At 40.4% G+C, this 24,438-nt stretch overlaps 2 protein-coding genes across 2 annotated transcripts in view; both read right to left on the bottom strand.

Annotated features, from left to right (window-relative positions):
- The window catches only part of col14a1a (collagen, type XIV, alpha 1a), a 123,352-nt gene extending 105,359 nt beyond the window's left edge, over nucleotides 1-17,993 (bottom strand). Inside the window, exons 1-5 of the mRNA XM_041045335.1 lie at nucleotides 17,849-17,993; nucleotides 15,949-16,064; nucleotides 6,615-6,731; nucleotides 2,009-2,152; nucleotides 1,223-1,318 (exon numbers count right to left, since the gene is read on the bottom strand). Coding sequence (XP_040901269.1) covers nucleotides 1,223-1,318; nucleotides 2,009-2,152; nucleotides 6,615-6,731; nucleotides 15,949-16,042 — 451 coding nt within the window. The 5' untranslated portion in view covers nucleotides 16,043-16,064; nucleotides 17,849-17,993. The remainder of the gene's footprint in view (nucleotides 1-1,222; nucleotides 1,319-2,008; nucleotides 2,153-6,614; nucleotides 6,732-15,948; nucleotides 16,065-17,848) is intronic.
- The window catches only part of deptor (DEP domain containing MTOR-interacting protein), a 45,340-nt gene continuing 31,591 nt past the window's right edge, over nucleotides 10,690-24,438 (bottom strand). Inside the window, exon 11 of the transcript XR_005894501.1 lies at nucleotides 10,690-10,700. The gene's annotated coding sequence lies outside the window, so the exon portion shown is untranslated. The remainder of the gene's footprint in view (nucleotides 10,701-24,438) is intronic.

Genomic DNA, 24,438 nt, shown 5'->3' with positions numbered 1-24,438 from the left:
TGTGTTTGTGTGTGTGGTGTGTGGTGTGTGGTGTGTGTGTGTCCGTCTATTGCTTCTTCAGCAACTATGCTAAGTGCACATATAGCATTATAGAGTAAAATTATATAGTGATAAGACATAAGGGTTATAGCCCATAAAAATGATGATATGTAGTATGCAGTATGCAGTTCAATGGAGGCTGGACTTATTTAAACCAGACTCAATAACTGTAACTTCCTGAATATCTCTGAGCCTCCACTTTTTTTTAGTGCCCTATGATAAATGATCATCCAACCAAAACCGAATAACAGGCCGACCTAAAGGAAGTTAACTTAAATAATGAGCATCCTACCACCGAGTAATGAGATTCTGTCTTTGTGTGCACATTAGGATACAAAGATGTGGTACAAATGTCACAGAAAGTGACATATCACAAGTGTCACTCAAATTACCAGCTACGTCCTGGTTTCACAAACACACGCAGAAAACTACTTTACAAATGATCAATTCCTCTACAGCCAAAGATTCACAGCTGAACTCACAGTTGTGGTAAAGAAATCAACAGATAGAGGACAGTTTCTATCCAAGCACGCTCTCAATAAAGAAAATGAATGCATTCCTTTTCTCTCTCACATTTCAGAGAATAACAGGTCGAAATATTAGACATTTATATATGAGGACATTAATATTGCCGAATGAAAGAACATCTTGGTTTCAATAACAAGCAGACAGAAAACCAGACGGTCTTGTCAAATTAAAAGGCAACCACGCAGACACAAGTGAAGAGACAGTGTGGGTCATTCATTGCGTAATATCAGTAGTCACAGTCACCTAGAGTTTATACAAAGCACCACTGTGAATGATTCACCAGGGAGGGATAGATGGATTTTGGCATCTTTACTCTCACTTGGTGGGCAAGCAGACCACCAGGCCAGTGTCTGTCTGGGTATTGCTTCAAAAGGGGGATTTTGCCGTTAAGCGGTTGCGCATAAACTCTGCATGAGGGGATACACTTCACATTCAGATCCAACTGGACATGGACGGTCACCAGACTCATATTTTTGGCTTTCTGATCTATGGAGCAGGTGTTAGAGACAGAACCAACGGCTGATTTTCCTACCTCCAAACATCACTATGGCAACTGACTGGAGGACTTTAAGCACAGTACCACTCAGCGCAATTCACTCGGCATTTGTATATGGCCTCCACTCCTGGAAACAGTGTTTGTGTGCATTTTTCCTACCTCCAGAGATCTCGTTGGCATCCTCTGGAGGTGCAACTGAATCAGTCAGCCTCTGGGGCTCAGTCTCGTCTCCTCCGTCACTCTTACCTCTTTCAGCTACAGCAGATAAAAAAGATCAATGACATGTTAGTAGAATCCCATAGACTAAAAAGCAGTTATTTTAGAGTTTCTTCACTTTCTGGGTCTACATATGCTAATAAGGACAACATATACACAGATACAGCACAAAGAGATTACAGTAGATAACTGAGAATTATCTATTATTAGAGCAGAATATGGAGAGAATGGACATAAATAGAGCAGAAAATAGAGCAGAATAAAGTAAAGTAAAATACAGCATTGACAATAAAAAAAGAGGAGTGGAAATGAGAGGAAAGAGAAGGAAATAAGAGGAGAAAGGGGGGAGAATAAATACAGGAGAGGAGAGGAAACAGGAGTGGAGAGGAAATGAGAAAACAGGAGGAGAGGAGAAAAAAGAAAGGAGAGGAAACTAGAAGATGAGAGGGGAGACAGAGGAGTACACTAAAGCATATCAGGAAAAAAAGTTTAGCAGAGAGGAGAAGAGGGGAAGGAAACAAGAGGAGAGAACACAAGAAGGAGACAGAAAAGATTTCCGAGAATAGTATAGTCATGTAGTGTCAAATAACAGGAGTAGAGTAGTGCAGGGGATAACTGAACAGAAGAGTAGAGTATGATACTGTGGAGCAGAACTGTAGAGTATGTGGGAGCAACACAGTACAGCACAATAGACAGAATAGAAACAAACAATACAATGCATGAACCAACCTTTGTGTCTGCCCTGAAGTGGTCTGCTCTGCTCGCTGCCACTGACAGCGATGACACTGACAGTGTAGTCTTTTGAGGGGCTGTAATCTGTTATTAACACCTTAGTGTCAGATTTAGACACTATGATCTCCCTCTGCTGACCACCTGAGAGAGAGAGAGGAGAAGAAGAAGGAGAAGCAGAGGAGCAAAGGTTAGACATGTGGATGTTTTGAGCCATGTTTTCATTCATTTCTTGTTGCCAGTATTCAGTTGCTTGGAAGCAAAATATTAGTATTCTCACGGCCGAGCCAACATGAAGTTAATTCAGCAGAAGAGCTGATTAACATTCTCCATTCTGAAGACAGAATTACATTTGAGGTCAAAATATTTTAAACTTTAGTGGGAGTCTATGTTTGTGTATGTTTTTTTTTATTTCTGCCTTTATGAGAAGCATACTGTGTGTCATCACAAAAATTGTGAAGTGACAAAAAACATTTTGTGGGTCCTAACTTAATTCTGATTTTTTTTTTTTTTCTGTTTTATGTATGTATTTTGGGTGAAGCTTAAAGAAAGTATAAACAGAGTTTTGCTGAGGAAAATAAAATCACTGAAATAAAATGTCAGTCCTCATAAAGGAGAAAGAATGTATGTGTGTGTTTATGTCCTTTTCTCAGCAGTTAATCCCCATCAGGTCAACAAGTCACATTATCACCCTATTTTAATTCTGACCCTGCAATCAATCCTGACATCAATGAGGTGTGTGTGCTTCCTCAGCTTTTGTGTCTCCTGTCCCTGCAGGGTGATGATTAACAACACTTTGAGGAGAAGGGAGATAAACCCTACTGAAGAGAGCGGCAGGTCAGGTGGGGCCAAATACATGGATCAGTTTGCACCACAAACTGGAACCTCAGTCTGTGTAGGTGAACCAAACCACTGTCATATGACAACTGCTGCAGGCACAGAGAGTGCATGTCTCCATTTTCTCAGGGATAAACACTCTTCTTTAAAATTCCTTCACAGTTCTTCCCTGTGATGGTTTTATAAGGTAACATCATCAAGGGATCAAAGAGTTCACCTGCAATCACCCAGTTTGATAATTAAAGGAAAGAGCTGGTCCTTTTTATTTTCTACACGTGGTGGTGGGATCATCCTTTCTCATTTCTGTCTCAGGCTGAAAGTGCTGAGGAACACCTCGTGAGGTGTGAGGCATCCAGACTTAGAGGAATAGTTCAAAATTTTGGGAATTACGTTTATTCGCTTTTTTGCCAAGACTTCAGTGAAAAGATCAATCCCATTCTCACATCTGTGTGCTAAATGTAAAGCTAAAGCCAACAGGCCATTTGTATAGCTTAACACAAAAACTGGGAACAAGGGGAAACAGCTAAAGTAGCCTGGCTCTGCCTAAAATTGAAAAAAATCCCCCACCAGTTCCAGAGAAGCTCCCAAATTTCCAAGTTGTATCTCAATTTATTAAAAAAAAAAAATCTAAACTGTCAGAGCCCCATAAAGCCACAAACTGTCAGTTTTACACTTCTGTCTGTGGATCAAACTAACAAGACTAATCTGAAAAGTTCCTGTTATTTATACTACTTTATACTGTAGACTGATTTTAATCTTTTGCACAGTGCCAGGCTAGCTGTTTCCCCCATTTCCAATCTTTTAGCTAAGCTAAGATAATCAACTCCTGGCACCAGGACTGCTGTTGATCTTTTCATCCCTCTGCAAGAAGCAGATGAGTGTATTTTCCCAAATGTTGAACCATTCCTTTAAAATGGTTGCAAGTCTTACAAATTTGCTCTCCTGTGGCCAAGAAGCGAAGCTCAAACAACACAAATGTTGATCCCATTTGTTTCCATGATTTCCAAACTGCTTGCATGTGCGATGACTCAATTGTGGAAAATTCATTAAAATCATCATTTCTCCATATTAAGATTAATTAAGCAGATTTTGAAAGATTATGGCAAACAACTGATCCTTTACGTGTTTTCAGAGCTGTTGTCAGAATCATTTTAAATGAGAATAAATATAAAAGGTTGGCACAAATTTCATGACATTTTGCATCACAGGAATGCTTCATCGCAAATGCAAAACAGGCCTGGTATAACCATCAGAAAGCACACGCAGCCACGTTATTTGTCTTTATTGTGGCCAACAAAATGTATTTAAGGCACAAAGCAAAAACACTGCATAAAAATGCCAAAAACAAAGATTATAATTGAAAACAAACACAGCAACACAGTGTGACTTCACCAGTCTGATCACTTATAGAATAAATATTAGTACAGTCATACACAGAGAGAGAAAGAATAATCATAAAAACCTGTATACCCCAACTACCCAATACTACCCAGAACTTCAAGGCACCAGTTGGAAAACAACACAAATGTGATCCAATTGTCTATTATGGTAGAGTTGCACATTTATGCACATTCCCTTCAGTGGCTGTTTCTCTGGGAGACCAAAGGAAGCCTGGCCACCCCATAAATATATTTTAATTTAAAAAAAAATTATGTATTTATTATTGTCTTTAAATGAATTTTGCCATTTCATTTCTTATAAAAGCGTTCCATAATAATATTGTTCTTATTTAGCTGGTGTAGCTGCAATAAGGGGGACTTGTGGAGCTACTGCAAGCTTTTGCCCAGTTTGATACAATGGTATCGGAAAACCTAGCATCGTTCATTCTGGTTTGTGAAAGCAAGTAACAGTGACATCTCTATGTGATCATATAGAGGTTTAATCTCCATATGGTCGCCATCATAAAGCGATTCATAAGGCCACTGATTCCTCTGTAGGCCAACTGCTGCTGTAATTTCCACTGCTCATTTCAAACCTCAGAGATCACAACTGGTTTCCACACCCCTTCTTATTACCGTGAAACCAATCTTAAGTAACCAACTGGTTGCAGCAACATTGTATCGATAAGTCGTAGTTGCATACAGTAAAAGCTGAACTTTTTTCTGCTGGGTTTGGCTTAATCTCCACTGAGATTTAAAAGAGTAAATATAGGCATCTGGCACTCATAACTAACACACAAATATGCAAGTACACACAGACGCAACCCACACGATTTGAATTTCAGAATTGTTGGCAGGCTTTTCAACAGACTTCCAATAAGTGCTTATTTTAGTTTAATTCATGCACCGTCATAAAACAGAGAAAAAAAAGCAACTGGACAGAGGAACACAGGCTAAAGTTAGACATTTTTGATGCAATAAGACATGGGCTACTTCGTCTACAAGGATACAAGCTGATAATGGGGAAAAATTGACAGGGGACAATGTTTTAGATAATATAAACATTGAGGAAAAAAACCCAGCAAGTCATTTTAGTTGGCAAAAATGAGTCGAATGCTTCGACCTAAAACCTGAATCCTTATCCAGCTGCACTTTAGCTGCTCCTTTTTTACAAACACTCAGAGGAGAAAAAGAATATTGTGTTGAACCGAAAGGTTAGCTGCTACTCTGACAGCACCTTTTGTGGTCTCAAATGGTGCTTTAACTCTCAGCGAAAAGACTTCAGCCAGTGTTAACAAGCTTCACTGTGCCTGTCATTTACTTCATCTGACTCAGACAAACTAGGGGGCAGATCAGGCCAGACACAGGGCAGGTACTTGTGTCCTCATCCTTCTTCTCATCAAAGGAGGCTTTATTAACCAAATTGTGTAAGGAAACAGCAAGGATGCTGTGAAAGTCCAAATTTTTTACTGCATTTGCTGAATGCCAGTGAGCTACTGCTGCACTCCCTCCCCGAGAGGAAGTGGCCATAAATTCCAGTTTTTGTTCTCTTTTCAGCTGTCGGAGGCAGCAAGAAATTGTCAGACGAGGCGGTTCTCACAAAGGGTTGTTTGCGAAAAACAAGTTTTATGTTACAGAGTGCTTATTCAGTCCTACTTATTCTTTTTTACAATGCCTGCAAAAGAATTGTCTGCAGCACAGCACAGCACTAATACAGAACAAATGCAGAACAAGTGGTGCAGCAATAGTTAAGGAATTGATGTTGGAGGAGATGTATGACTGTGAGAGTAGGTGCATTGTGATTACATGATAAAGGAGATGCCAGTGGTAATTAGGGTGATTACTGACTACACTGTGCATGCCCAGAAACAGACAAGGTCATGCCCTGTGTCTGTACAATGCTCAACCCCTGACAGATGCAGGATAAAAGCAGGATGTCAAGCATCTATCATGGCAAAAGTGCCATACAATAATGATGCAGCGAATGAATGAATGACTATTATTTCTGCTGCTGTCATTCAGCTGCCCGGGACTGAACTCCACCATGAGTCAGTGCGGGTCTTGCTGTCCTGTGCTCCTATCAGTCCCGTTTTCAAATCTGCTGACAGGCTCCACGTACGCAGCAAAAACACTCCTTTGTCTTAAACTTGGCAGAGGTGTGGGACAAACTTTTCCTCCATATCTCTCAAGAGTGTAATCCCTTCAAAGGAGCTTTGATAAGAAGTAAATTACATAATCCTTCCTGACAGACAGAAAATCCAAGTCATAATGGGATCCTTCCCCCCAAAATTCAAAGTCAAGTCCCCACTTCTTTTCAGTATTTAAGTATTTTCAGTATGTGTGTGTGTGTGTGTTCTGTGTGTGTATCTGTACAGCTAAATCATCCATACCTGGTATGCTGTTGTAGAGGAACAGATAGCTGTCAAAGTCTCCTTTGGGCTCTTTCCACGAAACAAGGAGTTTGCTTGAGCTCAGCACTTTGAAACGCAGCCTCCTTGGAGCTGGAACTGAAAAACAATTAACCACATTTGAATAAGCTTCAATAAAGCTAGGGAATGATTGAAAATAAATAACATGCTGCTGAAAGAAAATGAGTTTAATTAAAAAGGTCCCAGCCACCAATCAACACATGTTAACATGACACCGAGCCAGTAGTTATGTGAAACCCAGATACGCCACCAAAAATCTGCTACAAATCAAAGCGTCTCAAAAAGGAAATGAATAAATGGACGGACAGAAGGACAGACAGAGGGCTGAGTGAATTTCAATTTTGAAGTTCCCACAACTATGAGAGGAACACATGAAGCAGGTGAGCATGGCACACAGCCCAGTTTCAATTTGCCTCAGCTCAAAACAGCATGAAAAAGGTTTGAAACGGCACAGATTTAGAGGAAACTATTTCCAGTCAAATTCTCTTCACAAGACACACTCCAAAGAAAGTTGATACAAGGAGGCATGCTTTAAATTTCTGTTACAAACCAGTGAACAGAAGTTATAAAAACAGAACAGGTGTTTTGTGTGTGTCTGTGCGTGTATTTCTGACCTATACCGTATCGTGGAGAAATAAATGGTGTGTAGTAGCATTCTCAGGAGCTCGCTGTACTTTCCAGGCCTCTGTTGGTGAAAACAGATCCTGCAGAGGCCTGTTAAAAACAGTGACAGGAGCCTTTCTCTGCATGTTTGTGTATGCAGTGCTGTGGCTTCTTACAAGGACAGCACATTTTGTCGAATCAAAAAGTGGTAGGGAAGCAGAAGAGAATTTGACTGTTTTAAATCTACAGACAGTGAGAGACACACGACTAAAGAAGACAGCAGGCGGAAGCGGCGCAGAAAGCAAGAGAGACCGTAATGTAGTATTGTGTAATACTACAACTTCACCTCAGATGAGAACAAAAGTCACTGGCATAAACTTTATGTCTGTGACACATATCACCATTTCACCTTTTCCCTATATTATTCTTTGTTAGTTTAGGTACAAATTCACCACAATCCACTTATTTTTAATATGTTTCTACAAAGTTTCTATAAATGAGAGGACACTGTCATCCATGAATCTGATGACACTGCCGATGCAGAGCCTCTTTACTTGTCTGCACTCAAACTGAACGTGCTCACCATAGATTTGACGTAGCATGAACTAACTCTGGGGTCATAATGCATGTAGATGAGGTCCCAAAAGATTTTTAAGACTGATGCACTGATTTTTTTTTTTTTTTTTTTTTTATTTTAAGACAACTTTAAGTAAATTTTCCTGATAATACATTCATACTTTTACTTCAGTAATATTTAATTACAGGACTTTTACTTTTATTTAAATAAAGGATCAGAATTCTTCCTCCACCACTGCCGATCAATCACAAAAACAACCTGTGGAAATCTGTAAATGGAGAACCAGAGTAAAACTCTTTGCTTTTAGTGTCTAGGGAACAATAATAATGATCTACAATTTTAAATGTCAGAGAATCTCTTTAAGAATAAAGACTGAAGGACCTGAGACCTGAACTACTGACCCAAATTATTTATCCTTCAGTCTGTAGACACTTCTCTGTCATTTACAATAGTGAGTGCGGACATGTAAAGACTGTGCATCAGACATTAAGGAGAAAGAGTCTACAGGAAAAAAAAAAAGGTGATATGATGTTGACAAACCTGAGGTGTACTGTGCAGGATTTTCGCTCGCTGATGAGAACAGACATCTATCTTTCTCAATGGAAAATCCCATTCAAGCCGTAACGTGAAATTTTCTGAATTGTATTATATTGTAGGTGGAAAAGTCAGAAATGCGGAGCTCAGCTTGGTTTTAAATAACCGTGACCAGTGCGTTAAATAAGTGACATTTCTTTTTAAGTTTGAGAAAGTTGGCAGAAAAAAACCTAAATCAATATTTAGTTTAATTTAGGTCAAAAGAAGAAAGAATTAATAAACTGTAGATTTGATCTACCTTTAGTGTAATAAATATGTTAGTATGTGTATTAGGCTGTAACAAGAGTGTATATAATTGAATCTGTCACGACTTTCCTTCCAAACATCCTTAAAATTTTAGTCATGGTATTACCTCACAATTTAATGTCAAGTCCCAACTTTTATAGAGGCCAAAAAACAAACAAAAAAAAATAATAGAAAAACAGAGTCCAGGCTCATGTTCTCTTGAACTTTTCATCACCAGATCATCAGATTTAAACATTCTGCACAGACACAGTGCAGAACTTCGCAGTCTTCCATTTTGCTCACTGCTTTTCTTCAGTAATCACACCACGCCACCTATCAAACACTCAAAATGCATAGGGTGAAACGGTATAATTACACCACACAATAAGAATCTATGAATAATTTAAGTCTGTGATAGAGCTAGGTAGATTATTACTCCTCTGGTATCATTGAGTGTGTGCTTAACAGTAGGTGAATTGAGTTGGCAGACGGGGTACTAATGACCGGGTGAAAATTGCCTTGAATACCTTGATCTTTGCTTTGCATGTCAATGAACACACACACATACATCGACGGATTCATAATAAAACACTTGTGTAAAAAATGAATGAGCCTACTATGACTCTCTTTTATGCTCTGAATGTATGTCAGGGTCTATAAGTCGGAGGCAATTCCAGAGACAGCAACTGTGATTAATGAATATGGACGCAGAAGCTCCAATAGCTGTGGATGCTGACAGAACATGAGGGTCTCTGATATAAATTACCTTTCACTAAACGCCACGTCTGTTCTTGTTTACCACCACACGGCCATAAATATCATCCAAGAGCTCAACATTTCACACACTCTCTCTCTGAATCGAAGAGGCCAAGATGCTTTTGTGAAATACATTAGACATCCACTCTCTGTATCTCACAATAAAATACTTAGTGGAAATACTGTAAAAACCCTGACAAGATTCGTTCCTAAACTTACAGAGCTTAGATCCACGTATAGCGCAACAGTATTTCACACAAACCAGAGCCATTTATCTGAAAGAGTTTCACCACTGGAGTCAGCGAGCCCCCAACAGCTCCTTGAATAAGCTTCTTGCCAGGTCGTAAAATCAACTCCAGCCATTTGGCAGAACTTGTGCGACTACTGCTTAGCAACAACTTTTAGCTCCAGTAAATAGTCTGAGTCACATTACAAATCCCGAGCACCAGAAAATTATAGAAATCCATTCTAAAATTATATTTAACACGTCCTCTCCTCATGCAGCTGAACCTTAATTTAAAGGGTCTAATTTGAAGTCTGAACTTGAGTAATCTCCTGACTCTGTGGGGAATGTGAACTAGAAAAGTCTTTTAACTGGCAGCCCAGTATGAACTGGAATTATCTGGGTTAAAGCGAAACAAGCACAGCTTGACGCCCCAGTTTGCGAAGGGATGCCTCTTCCCAGGATTATCAGCGGTGAAAGCTAGCAGGGACTCCTGAAAGCTGAGTAAATGCTCGCTGTCCGATCCTCTGCTTCACTTCATTTCTTCGCACCATCCCTCCCCTCGTTCCTTGTCTCTGTTTCAACTTCCTCTGCATCTTCTTCTTCCAAGCTCATGATTTGGCTCGCCATCCTATGTTGGCTTCTCATCCTGCTTCTCTCCTTTGCTATCCCTTCTTCTCACTTTTCCTTCTTTCATCCTTCTTTCATCCTCTTTCTTTGCTCAACAATCTCTCAGATTCAGCGTCTATTCAACTCTCTTTTTTTGATCTGTTCCACTTCATGTCTTTCTCATGTCTTCTCTGAGCTTTCTGGCTTTTCTCAATCTTTCTTTTCATTGCCAGTTGCCTCTTTCCTTCCCTCTCTATCCCCTCTTCACCTCTCCTTAACCTCCTTTTTTCTCTCATTCCTATCATCTTTCTCTCATCCCCTTCCCTCCATACATTTTCTACTCCTATTGTCTCCCCTTCTCCTCCTTTCCACCATACTTTGATTCTTCCCTGTCTTCCTGTCTTTTCCTTCATCTTCTCTTCTACTCTTCCTTCCCCTTCATTTCTCCCCATTTTAATTACTTGTTTTCCTCTTCCTTTCTCCAGATTAGCCCAACGACTCCACTGTGTGTGTTCAGGCCACAGTAGCTTCACTAATACTCAGGATTTATGGATGACAACTGCTGGCTTTCACTGTCACCACAAGATAGCTACCGTACTGTACACGAGGGAGATGAGGGAAGTGTGTGTGTTTGTGTGTGTGTTTGTGCGCGTGTGTGAATGGGTTTGGTGCCTATTCAGCACCTCAGTACGTGTCGTTTGATTTGGTCGGCATCTCGTCCTTACAAGAACTACTCTGCACGCCGTGATAGCACTTAACCCAAATCCACTCTTTTTCTTTCCACCTCTCTGCTCTTTTTATCTCCTCTGCTGCTCTCAAGGAACACTCCTCTCTTTTATCACATCTCTTCTTATCCTTGGGTTTAAGCTCTCTTCTCCCTCTCCTCTTCTCCCCTTGTCTTCAGTTCGGCTCTTTTATCCTATCTTCTTCTCTTCTGCACCCTTCCACTCCTGTCCTTTAGAGGCTTAACGCCTTCTTCTGTCTTTTATCGCTTTACCTGTGTAAGTGATGCCTTTTCCCCTCAACACTTATCTCTCTGCTGTATTGTGTGTGTACACCACGTGTGTGTGTGTGTGTGTTTATGTGTGAAATATCCCTTAAGGACTTGCTGAATATTAAGAGTCTGTTGAATGATCCCTCCTCATGTGCAGACTAAAGCCGTAATATTCTGCGTGCTTGCCAACCAGCGGTGGAAAAAAAAATACCACCATAAAATCCTCAACTAGGTTAATTCTGCAGCAGATGATTGACATCAAACAAGAATGAAATATTAAACAGCTGCTACTCTAACAAACACCATTTCAAGGTCTAGGTCGATGTTAATATATTGGTAAGTCATTAAATTTTATATGTTAAGGATAATTCCAGTAATTGGGTCTCAGTTTTGCAGTGTTGTCCACACTCTAGTTGGAGAACACTGCAAAAACACAGGTAAAAATTCAATATTTTCTATATAGTTTCACTCAGGTACAGCTTTCCCTTTAAATGTGTGATTATATATGAACAAAATGTAGATCGCCCCATGTAATTCTAGATTAGTTCATTTGATTCAAGAAAGCTGCAGCAACAGATTAAGCTGCGTTTTAAACATGCAACATTTTCTAAACCCCTAAGGCAGATTTTCTCAGCTATTACAAGAAAACCAGGAACCAAGCAGCCTTGTACTGCAACAATATCTGCTCAACCCTGAGTCACTTCAGGCTCTGCTCTCTGCTCTGTGATTTTTGGGAAGCGTGTCCATGTCACACTGCAACTACTTTACCTGACACTCACTATTCCTGCCTACAAAGTGGTACCCATATTGTATAATCTGGCATTTGCATGCATATTGGATGTAGAGTGAATAGGATACCCAGAGCGACATACACTGTGTAGTCCTTTTGTTCCAGCATCAAACCTTCCAAAACCTCCAAAAATCCCTTTTAAAAATCATCATCAGCTCTTATTCCCATTAATTAAAGTTAATTTTGTGTATTTACAATCACAGAACATTATCTACATGCTCTGACAATAACAAGAGGGCAAAATTAGAGAGCCTCCTGCACATCACATCTCCCACAATTCAATGCTCCATTTAGTCCAAAGTGGCTGATTATGACAAACTGGATTACCATCAACAAGAGCAGCAGAGTGGTGAGGTGACGGCAGTCGAGGTTTGGATAATTTAGCCATTTTTAAATTCAGAACAGGTTGTTCCATCTCATCCTCTCTTTTGTTTATAAATAAATGATTTCTCATCATTGGCTTTTCTCCCTGTTCATTTTTAACTGAAATTCCTGGCCAACCCTTTCACTCATACTAATTCACCAGGCTGCCGTCTCATCACACAAACATGCACACACACACACACACATCTAGACACACATGTAGATGTACATGCACAAACACAATATCTTTGTAAATGTGCTCTCAAGCACATAATTTTGTGATGTGTCCTGAAGCACGATATTGACCCAGGCTGTCAGCCAATCAACAAAATCAATTACAATAATTAACTACGTACACGGCACACACACACACACACACACACAAACACAAACACAGGACTACTCACACACATTAAGCATCTTTACAGTGACTGACTCATCCAGTGAAGGGCCTGAATGTACAAAAAAAAGTGCCTGATTAAAAGTAAAGCATGACAATTATTCTTTTCTCTTGACAATGAGATCAGAGTTCAGATGTAACGGTGGCAAACATCCACCATCTGGCATCTTCCCTCCATCCATCCTGCTTCTGTCACTGCTGCATTGAGAACAGCAACACAAAGTGCCAGGTCACTGCTCGCACCCTCTGAGGACTGAGCGGAGAACAAATTCGAAATTTCCCTTTTCAGTGGTTTTTAAGGCCAAAGTAACAGCCAGTGAAAGAAAACAGCAGTAACAATCCGCTGTGTTGCACACTGCTCAATTTCTGCATTAAGAACAGGATCAGAGCTGTTCCCACAAGTCACATAGATGAGCAAAGTGTCTAGTGTAGCTGAAGCTTCAAATACAATATGATTATATTGTTAGAAAGTTTTCACTCATAAACTGGACCATCTCAAAAACGATAATTTTGTACAGACAACAACTGTCCCCTGATGATGAATCCTAATGTTTATGGTGATCTCCCACATTTTCATCATTTTCTTTTTTTTTTTTTTTTAAGTGTAATATCTTGACAACTATTTGTTGGCTTGCCATGAAATTTGTTAAATATATTCCTGGACAAATTCAAATTACTTTGTTGATCCGCTGATCTCCTCCTTTTCTTGAGGCATCATCTACAAGCTGAATGTTGACTTTTGACTTAAGAGAGTCACACTTACTACAGTAAAATGTACTGTAGTACTACATATTTAGAAAAAGTAAATTTGGACTATATAAACATATATTTTGTAGGGGGCAATGTTACAGACTACCAAGTTAAGTTTACAGTATTTCCATTTGTGCATTGGCATGTTATTTTGGTGGTTTCACTAAATTTCACTTCAGTAAAACTGTTACAGTAAAACTTTCAACTGATCATTGAATAAAATCATGCAACAATAAAAATTAATACTTTCTTCAATATAAGGTAATAATGAACGAATGGAGTAAAACATCTTTAAATATGGCTTATTTGGTCTAAACACCAGATCATTTGCTTCATTTCTTGCAGGGAAAAAGCCTTTTTGGACTCACCCACTCTTTGTTTGTGGGAGTTCCCGACAATATCCAGACATTTGTGTTGTATATACAAACAGCCTCCATGGGTAGAACACACACTAATCCTTAAGCTCAAATCCCCTCTGACCAGATGTTGCAGCTTACAGGGACAGACTGGGCAAAAATTAATGGCTATCACATGCTCCCTAATGAAGGGATTGAGCAGGGCATGCACCCATAGTATTTGGGAGGTCGTCCATGTTCTGCTGTGAGTCACTGGGATCAAATCCCAGCCTAATTTATGCTGTCACACTTCTGTCTCACCTCTCCTTTCTATCTGCACGCAATGAAAAACATGACCTACAGGACTGCTGATGAAAAGTGGAAAAAAAAACGTCTTAGGGAAAACAAGAGAAGGGAGGAAACGGATGAGAAAAATAACTGAGGAGAAACAGAGCAAGAAGAATAAAGGGAGGGAGTATAGGAGAAAGAAAGAGGGGAAAAGCAAAGAGTGAGAACTGAAAGAGGGTCTGAGAAAGACTGAAGAAAACAAAGTTCCTTTAAATTCAAGGTAATCAATAAATTAAAAAAATAAAGCAGCAGAACAAAATGGATCTGGAACAAAAACTAGAAGATCACTGTAATAAAATTTATTATTTTTAGAATGGAATTCCTCTTTTAATTTAGCTGTAAAAACAGATCAATAAAAGGCTTGTATTATATGTGGATTATTAATTTTAAACAACTTCAGCAAAAGAAAAAAAATCCTTATTTGACTTCTCTGTGTAGTGTCCCTTTAACCAAGACCTGCCACTTCCCTGCTCGTCTAACCCCACATCCTGGAAGGAATGTGAGCCATACACACACACACACAGGCGCACACACACTCAAAGCAGGGTCAGCTAAATGTTTAAGTGTCCCTTGAGGTCATTTTCATATGATCTCTATCCAGATAACTACCTCTGTGCTTCATAGGCTGCCAATAGCAAACACACACTCCAGTGAACTCACAAACAACACACACACACACTCACTCACGTAGTTGCACACGCAGGATCCATTTTGTTGAAGTAAGCTGTACTTTCGCTGTCAAAAATAGTGGTGGAAATAATAAGATTCAACATCTATCACCTAAATCACCTGAACCCCTGGTCCTGCTCAAGGGACAGGAAAAGATTAGTGTGGTTTGGCTGAGTCCAATAAAGTTACTGCATTAAAAGATATTAGAGAAGAAGAGGAGTGTGTCAGGATGCCTCATTCAGGAAAACACACATCTGTCACATTTTAACACATGATATGCTAATATGGCCACATAATGACATATTAACATACAGTATGTTCAACTGGAACTCAAATGTGTGTTTCTTGTTAAGAGTGCATCCAGATTTCTGACACCCATGACCAAAAACATTGCAGAGAACAGACAACAGCCCGCTTTTTTGATGCGACTCAGTTTGATTAAATCAGGTTTGCTGAGGTGAGGTTGATTGCGAAGCACACTGGAGCGTTATATATTGTGCTGCACATTGCGCAGCAAATCATCACAGCTTGAAGCGCACCATTACAACACATTACAACACATTTATTAAAACTCCTCTGAAGCGTGGCAGCATCGGCGGCAGGGTTGCAAGCGTCGCCACGCTGCCACAGTGAAATGGCATAATGATATGGAGTGATATGATCATGAGCGCGATGTAATCTGATTGGATTTTTTCTGCACATCAAAGGGAGGAGACAGAGGAAGGAATGATGTGCAAATGGGGGGGAGAAGAAGACATACAGAGAGGTCAGGGGAGGGAATGGAGAAGGCTATGGAGACAGGCAAGGTCAGAGCGGTGAGGCTTGAGGGAAGGAAGGAGAGAAGAGTGATGAAATGAACAGATGGGAGGAGGTTGAATGGCCAAGGTGGGAAGTGGAGGAACACCTAAAGGCAAAGAAAACTTGGATGGGATGGATAGGGGGAAAAGGAGCTTGCTCAGAAGGAAGAGAAAGATAGGAGGAGGGGCTGGAAGTGGGATGGGAGGGTGAGAAGCAGAGAGAGGAGAAAGAAAAGAACATAAAGGAGGACAAAGTACTTACCTTGACCCTGTGCCTTACTGGGGAAACTGGAAACTAGGGCCAGTAACACCAGTGGAGCCCACAAACACCACCTGATCTGCCCTGTTGACAACATCCTCACAACCAGCAGTCTAGACCTGCACAGAGAGAGGAAAAAACTCACTGAGAAAAAGCAAAGCGAAGAGGAAAAAGTAAGGAGAAAGTAAGGCAGAAAGAAAAGGGGGTTTTCAGTGACACCAGGAATGCCATTCAGCTACAGAGAGGCTCTTTGGGTCAAGAAGACCCACGTTGCCCACACGGCCCCAGTGCACGGATCTGGAATCAGTTACTCCTGTCTAATATCCACTTTGATACTATTACAAAGCAGTAGCCTAACAGTCTAGACTGACCGCAGAGCAGCGGTCGAGCCTCCCGCCTACACAGAACAAGCCGAGGGCAAAATAGTGGAGAACTTTGTTCAAGAGAAGAAGAAAAGAATAGAAGAGAAGAAAAGATAAGAGAGGAGAAAAAGGGGCTGGCAGAAAAAAAGGATGGACGACTGACAGAATGGGAGACAGACAGGGAGAGAGAAGTTTGATTGACAGTGCAGAGAGGGAACATTTCATGAGTGCCATTGTCCGACCACAAGAGCAAACACAACAGCTCCTCTCCTCCTCTATCTCATCTCCTCCTTTAACCCCTCACTTCTTGTTCTCTGCACCCTCTCCTCCACATTCCCTCCCTCTCGTTCTCTCCTGACCCTCTCCTCCTCGTCCTCCACCTCTCCATGTCCCCTCCAGTCTCCCACTCATTATTACACACAGTGGACGGACACAGACATCTTATCACTTCTCTCCTGGGGAAATACACACACACACACACACACACACACACCTTTCTGAGAGTCCTATGAATAAAACAGCAAGTGCAACAAAAGTTGTTTCAAGATTGAATCATTCTCTGATGTAGAGGTAACCCGATGGCATTGGAAGAATAGGCAGCTCCTTGACAGTGTCAAAAGGACAGAAAAATGACAGTGCATATTAATAAGCACAAGATACTCCACTAAATACCACTGATTTTTTTTTTCTTTTTTCATAGATCAGCCTCAGGACATTGAAGAGGGAAATGAAAAAAGAAATGATTACCTCTCTTAGTCTCTTTCTAACACAGACACACAGAGAAAAATCCAAGCATACACATACACAAATGAGAGTTAATCTCACTAAAATGAGATTATTAGAATTACACTCTCTCTCTCTCTCTCTCTCTCTCTCTCTCTCTCTCAGCCTTATGATATAACATCACTCACATTAAGCCAAAAGTTTATCCTTTCTTCAGTTTGCGTAATTTTACTGCCTCTTGCGAGCCAAAGGGCAATTTTGCAACTAGTTAATTGGTTAATGAAAACCAGGGTTAAGGCGCCGCCCTCATTAAAATTAAGCAGTCTGTACACGCTGCTTTTTATGCTGTTTTGTGGAGGACAGTTTTGCACACTCTCGAATGCAACTGATTACAGTACACGACCGCAGACGACCTCAGCACGCACGCACCATCCAAGACTGTGTTTTAAAAGAACCACATTTTAGAGGGCTGAAGGAAAAGACACATGATACTTATTTTATTCTGGGGAAAAATCCTCTTTAGCTCATTAAAATCTACATTTAAAAAAAAAAAAAAAATTCTCAACGATTATTTCCCACCTGCTCAAGTTTGATTCACCGACCGCAGCCAAGATTTGTCTTCCTTGATAATGTCAAAGTGCTGCTGACTAGTGTCCAATCAAGTTGGTTTTTTGGTTTGTTTATTTTTTAAACCAGATGTGGGTCAATCCATTCAGATTAATTCAGATTAACTCGTTGCCTTCAAACACTCCAGCGGCGCACACCTGAGACCGGACTCACTCAAACACACGCACTATGAATGAATTCGCCTTTCATACCTCTTCAGTCATCAATTCAAAGCGTCCTTTTATCCCCAAAGGAAATCCTCTGAATACCAAAGACTGCTGCTGCCTCCCAAAAGGTCCCTCTTCCTTCTCACTCTTTCTCTCCTTCTCTCTATCTTTTTCTCACTCCTTCTCTCCGGATACAATTCGGTCAGTCCGGAGTGGGTGTTTCTCTCCTCGTTATTCAGCCATCCCTCCCTCCGGCTATTCCTCCCTGTCCCAACCCTTTCCTTCGCCCCGGTTCATCTCAGACACAGAGAGAGAGAGAGACAGAAAAAGAGAGAGAGAGGATGTGAAAACCCAGTGCCGCTGCGCAAAAACCTCCGCTGCCAACCTGCAGGTTTCAAATCGGCTCCAGCCCACCGGGGCCCTTTATGTGTGCCTCCGCGATCACGACGGGACTTGTGGGGGGGACATATACGGAATCTGTGACTTTAAAGGGGCCACATGGTGATTTCTGAAATTCGTTTTTTCCAATAATGTGTTTGATTGGTAGAAAGAAAAAAAAATGGCTCTGTGCGCTCGGAGCAGGTGCCTGGCTGTGCCCCGCTGTGCCGCCAGCTTTGATGTTAAAGGCACAATGACACAGGTTTTCACCTCAGCTTAAAGTTGGAGTTACAAAAGAAACACCCAATACAGTTATAAAAGCCATATGGAACATTTCAAGTTCACAGTTTCTCTCAGTTGCAAAAAAAGGCCATATCTAAATAAGTCATTTTTGAACAATTTCTTTCCAACTGGGAACGTTCGGATGGACCCATAATGGCGAAAGATCACTTTGAATGTTTCCAATACAAAAACAATAACAATAATCCTGTAGGCTACCTTTATAATGAAATGATCTTAAAATATGCCTAACTCACCAATTGAACATTTTTCCTGCTTCAGGAGATTTCTTAAGACAAGAAAATCACTTTACCCAGATTTAGAAAATTTGATTCTGATTCTGTCTATAAGCATTTGGAGGTTATTTCAATGTGTATTAAATATAGTTATGTTTATAAAAACGCGTAGGCTCTACATGGTTGAAACCAGGGGCTTTATGGCTATGAAATTGTCCAGTGTGTTGAACAGCATATTATAGCCTATAGAAGGAAATCAATCAGCTGGTCTTTTTAAATCAGCAGTTCACATTCTTCACATTCTTGTTGAGAGTGAGATGGAAAGATTGATAACACACCTGTGTTTGTCCCTTAAATGTAAAGCTAAAGGCAACATGTGATTAGCTTAGCTTAGCATAAAGACTGAAAATGGGGGAAACCGCTGGCCTGGCTCTGAATAAAAGTAAAAACAAACAAACCGAAAAAGCCCCATCATGTGTTTTATGGTGAGTTAAATGAGTTTGGTGAATTTCTCCCAGTTTCCATTCTTTATGCTACACTAAGCTAGCCATCTCCTGGTTGTAGCGCCATCTTTAAATGGACAGATATGAGAGTGGTATCAATCTTTTTATCTATCTCTCTGCAAGAAAATTTCTTTCATTTTCTTTCAAAATGACAAACTATTCCTTTATTTCACACTAAGATGAGCATTATAATGGATCGGTCAGCACCAGCACTTTCTTCTGTCAGGCTGAGAAAAAAAAAGACTTGAGTGCACTTTGTAATCCTGTTTATACACTCGGCTCCTCTGCTGCTGAAGAGACTTTGTGACTCGCCCTGAGGGGGGGAGGAATGGGAGTCATGAGAAACAGAGGCTGGTGAAATGTGCCAGTGGCTGGCTGAGTTGAAACGCCGAATAGCTACACTCCAGGTGTGTCCCTGAGGCACTACACACACACACACACACACACGCACACACACACACACACACACACACACACACACACACACACACACACACAAACGCTCTCAACACGCGCACACACACTTGCACGCCTTAGCTAAACAACTGTCCAGATGCCATAAACACTATAATCAAGAGGATAAGGATTCCCCATCCACCTCCCTGCTTCCCCCTCTTTTTTTCCATCAGCCTCTTCCTCCCTTCCTCCCCTGTCATCCTCTTTCTCCTTCATCTGTTGCCCGTTTGCGACAGACCACACACCAAACAAACACGCCACATGCAGACGCCACTACACACAGTGAGTGGCTGGATGTTATGACTTCAAAAACTAGATAAATGATCAGGTCTAGCTCAATAAGTATAATAATATGATTATATTTTTAGACATCAGTTCATTTTGGCTGTCTTCTGATATGATAGTCCTGTTTAATTAGAGCAGTCTTTGGTTGTACAGCTATTGTCACTTTATAGACATTTATTGAAAACTGCCATGTGAACAGATTTTGCTCAGCAAGAGATTCATAATAACTGAATTGAATAAATGAAATTGATTGTCCAAGACCTATACGTAATTAAATGTCAGGACTACCATTCTGAGCTGCACCACTTTTGCACAGTCCATGCAGCTGTCGTCTCAAGACATAATTTCTAAAGTCAGCCTTTCTTTTCTTTTTAACCATCCAAAGCAGTGTGGATGACAACATCGCTCAGTCTCAACAACTCAACAACTATGTGATGGATAAAATTTTGCACAGACATTCATGGTCCCCAGACAATAAAGTCAAATTACTTTGGTGATCCCTTGACTTTTCCTTCAGCAGTTTTTGTTTTTGGGTGAAATATCACAACAACTTTTGGATGGATTGCTATTAAATTTGACTACAGATAATCATGGCGCCCAAGGGATGTATATGTCTATGGTGACCTCCTCCTGGCTATTCCCTCAGCACCACTATGAGGTTTGACATTTGTAGTTTTAAGTGTCGGGTCTACACATCCATTGGATGACATTTGATTCACACATTCAAGTTCCCCTTAGGATTCATTTTAATAACTTTGGTGATTCCTTAACTTAATTTTAATTTCTAACAACAAAATACCTACAAAACTAATGACACTGTCAACTTTTTAGTGTATTCTCAGATCCAATAAAATTAATGAGCTAATGAATAAAATAAATAGCAGGGCATGGCAATGCGTCTTTCTGAAAACAAACCAATGTCACGTTAAATGGCAAATGTCTGAGTAACTGTGTTATCTTTGTTGTGAATAACATAAGGTCATATTTAATTTAGCTCAGCTAGTTGTGCTCTCAGAAAAAAACGGTAAAGTTGGAGTGTGCATGGCTGAAACTGCAGGTTATTTGAAAGCTTATGTGTTTGATCGCTTTTGCATTTGCTTTGTACTCTGAGACGCTGCAGTCCCAAGTGGATTATGATTGACAGCTGCTCGCTACAGACTCCCAACAGACCTAAAGACCTGCCCGGTGGATGAACTATGATGCTGTCCTCCGCACATGTCCCTTTTTTTTCCTTTCTTTCTTTTTTGTGTCATCTGCTCATTTCTCTTGATGTCCTCTATCTGTTCTCCTCTTTATCTGTCCCATTTTCTTTCACCCCACTCCTAATCTGTTCATCCTCCTTCTGTGTACCTGTCCATCCCAACTGTGGCTCTGTTGAATAAATGCATCAGTCACATGGTAGAGTTGATCCACAGGTCATTTAGCTCAGCACCATATGGTCCAACTGTGAAGCTTCACAAAGTTTTTAAAGTCACCACACTGCAACAAATATCAGTTTATTGCAGGTACTCTTCTGCAGGTACTCAGTGGTTAACAAAAACAGTTTCATACTTAAGTAAATTCATCAGATCTGAGCACAAAACTTTGATTCCTGATTCCTGGCTCACAGATCTGCATACAAACTAGAAAAAATTTGGAGTAGGAGTACGTAAGAAATACACCTAAGAAGTTAGAAAAACGTGTGCATTTTAGATCAGATTTCACATTTGGAAAACCTGGATGGTTCAGAATCGGGAGATTTTGTGGCGAGACGAGACAGTACGGATAAAAAGTAAAAACCCTGACAGCCAATTATTGCTGGCCCAACGTTGAGAAGGTTTAGGGAAGTGTTATCCGCCCAAAACCCAATTTCTTCTTTTTTTATTTTAAATGAAGCTGTATGCACATAACTTTTCACATAAGTTTTTTTTTAACACTTTTGGAGAACTGAGCAGCAGTCTACAAATTTGAGTAGAGTTTGGTCACATCTTTGGTGATAAGCAGTCTTTCCACTGGTGTTTAATATTCCCTGTTTACACTGGACCAGCATATTGCAATAATAAAAATGATCAAACTCCACCGCAGTCTCTAGAATTTCCTCTGCCTTCCTGTAATTATTACAAATAAGATCACCATAGTTGCTTTGACAAACATGCTGCAGAAAGCATTGTTTCCTGTGTAGCAGAGGATTTCTCCCAGGAAACAGGAACCCCCTCACTGGTGTTTAGAGCACATGTTTAAGCTTGAAGTGGGAGAAAGATGACTGTTTATTGCATAGCATCAATCAGCAAGAGGGAGAGAGCAGTGAAACTGTTATTAATATGAAAAAGTATAAAATGTAAAGTAAAATAAAATGTACCAGAAAAAAATGCAACCTCATGCAGTTTCAGAAAGTGAAGCTTGATTCTTCTTGTGGAGTCACATTCTTGCACACACACGAGCACACAGCAACAAAAATCTGCAATATGCAAACACACTTAATATTACATTTAAACAAAGACCTCCCCACTTTTTGTTCAGTTCCCCTTTCACACATAAACACACACACACACACACACACCTGAAGCCCCCTGCCCTACATTTTTAAGACGCAGAGATAACCCGAGGCATGGAGCTTAGCACTCTGTCACAGTGACAGACAACCGAGATCACTCTGTCATTCACACACACAATGAGCTGCATTTAAACCAGCAGAAGAAACATGGTTTGTTTGTCTTATAAGCTCAAGCAAAAGACCTGGACAAGTTCAAATAGAGTTGACAGATACAAGGGCGTACATACTGAACTGAGACGCACAGAGAAACACCTCATGCTGTGAATTTCAACCTTTTTTCCACTGGACACACACACACACACACACACACACACACACTCATTCTGCTCTTGAGCTCAGTGTTAATAACAAGCAGCAGGTTAATATGAGGGCAGCAGTAGTCTGAAGTGACCGCAGCCTACTGATTAGTCCAACTAGTCTCAGTTATTAGCCGGCTTGTCACCTGGTCCCAGGCTTGCCGTTCCCAGAGTGCTGGTAACCTGACAGCTCTTAAGGTCATGGCACATTATGCAGCTTTTCAAGGTGGGACACACGGATGGAGGTGATTTATTCAAGAAAACACCGTTATTTATTTAAAACTCATTCAAGGCCACAGGCAGCTGCTTAAGTACCTATGATCAAAGGTATCTTTGACATGCACTGTATGTTCACTAGAGCAGTCTACAGTCTACACGCACTCAGGATGAACTGCAATAAGTTGGATAATCTCTTAACCTTTCATCTAACGCCATCATCAGGTCAACTTTTTAATTTATCCAATGCTTTGGTTTATGATCAAACTCCTACAAAACTAAGGGCATTCCCATCATCCTCAGCAACAAACTAAGATGGTGAAGAAGGCAAACACGATACCTGCTAAACATCAGCAGCTGATGTTAGCATTCGGATGTAATCACCCCTGTGTCTAAGTACAGCCATTTCCTGTCCTACGTTGTCCATTAATCTACACCGTGATACCATGCTCCAACAAGCAATATGGATAAAAGCAAGGACGCAGTACATGCACGGGTGAAGTCACTGCATATCAAATGAAGCAAAAGTAAAAGGAAATTAGAATTCCCTTGGTCATGACTTGCATCGTAATCACATCCTGAAAAACAGCCTTTCCATCACCCACACTGTATCAAATGCTTTCATTCTTCCTCTTCCACCATTTAGTTGGTAAAATAAGTTTTGAAAAGGAATTGTTCATTGAACAAAGGTGACTTCCTGCCAGATTAACTAGCCAAATTCACAGAGCTGGCAGCCACAGTCCAAGAAGCATTTGGCAGGTGGCTAACATTTGAGCTTGCTGTGACTTGTCCTGAGCGCCTCGCCTGTGGGGAGGGAAGTGGAGGACAGGAGACAATTCACTTGAAAACACAGTAATCATGCCCCAGAGGCATTCAGTCCATCAACCTGAGTAAGCACTGAAACATTCCTTTTCTTCATCTATGTAAGTCTTTTCTTTTCTTTTCTTTTCTGGGTAATATTCAAAAAGACTCCTTATTTCCCACATGTGATAACACTGATAACCTTTATTTAATCAAGGCAGTAGTCACGCTTATTGGCGCTCTGTGTCAAAAAGCTAATTAAACTCAAAAGAATATTGTGTTCCAGTTCATAGTTTCATTTTTCTGGTATTACATTATTTGCTCTGTCATGATATAAAGTATGACATACTAAAAAAGGATATAAAAATATAATTATATAATAGCCTGAAACTATATCTTTAACACAACCCAGCGTTAAGACAAATATGGTTAATTTTGAGAGAAGATTATTTTTCCAGCAGAGTTTTGATTCTCAGAGAGTAATAACCTTTAAGTATTCTACATGCAATTGTAGACCCATTTGAAACGAGGGCATATTAATGAACAAAGTATAGAAACAAAGTACTGTTCACACCTATAAAATAGGCACAAAATGTGTGTACTATGTCCCATCTGTGGGATGGCATTTGCTTGTTTAAATCCAGTTTGGCTC

The sequence above is a fragment of the Toxotes jaculatrix genome, chromosome 8, assembly GCF_017976425.1.
Source record: "Toxotes jaculatrix isolate fToxJac2 chromosome 8, fToxJac2.pri, whole genome shotgun sequence".
NCBI lineage: Eukaryota > Metazoa > Chordata > Actinopteri > Toxotidae > Toxotes > Toxotes jaculatrix.
The sequence above is the reverse complement of the archived record's forward strand: the minus strand, read 5'-3'. Positions and strand labels throughout refer to the sequence as shown.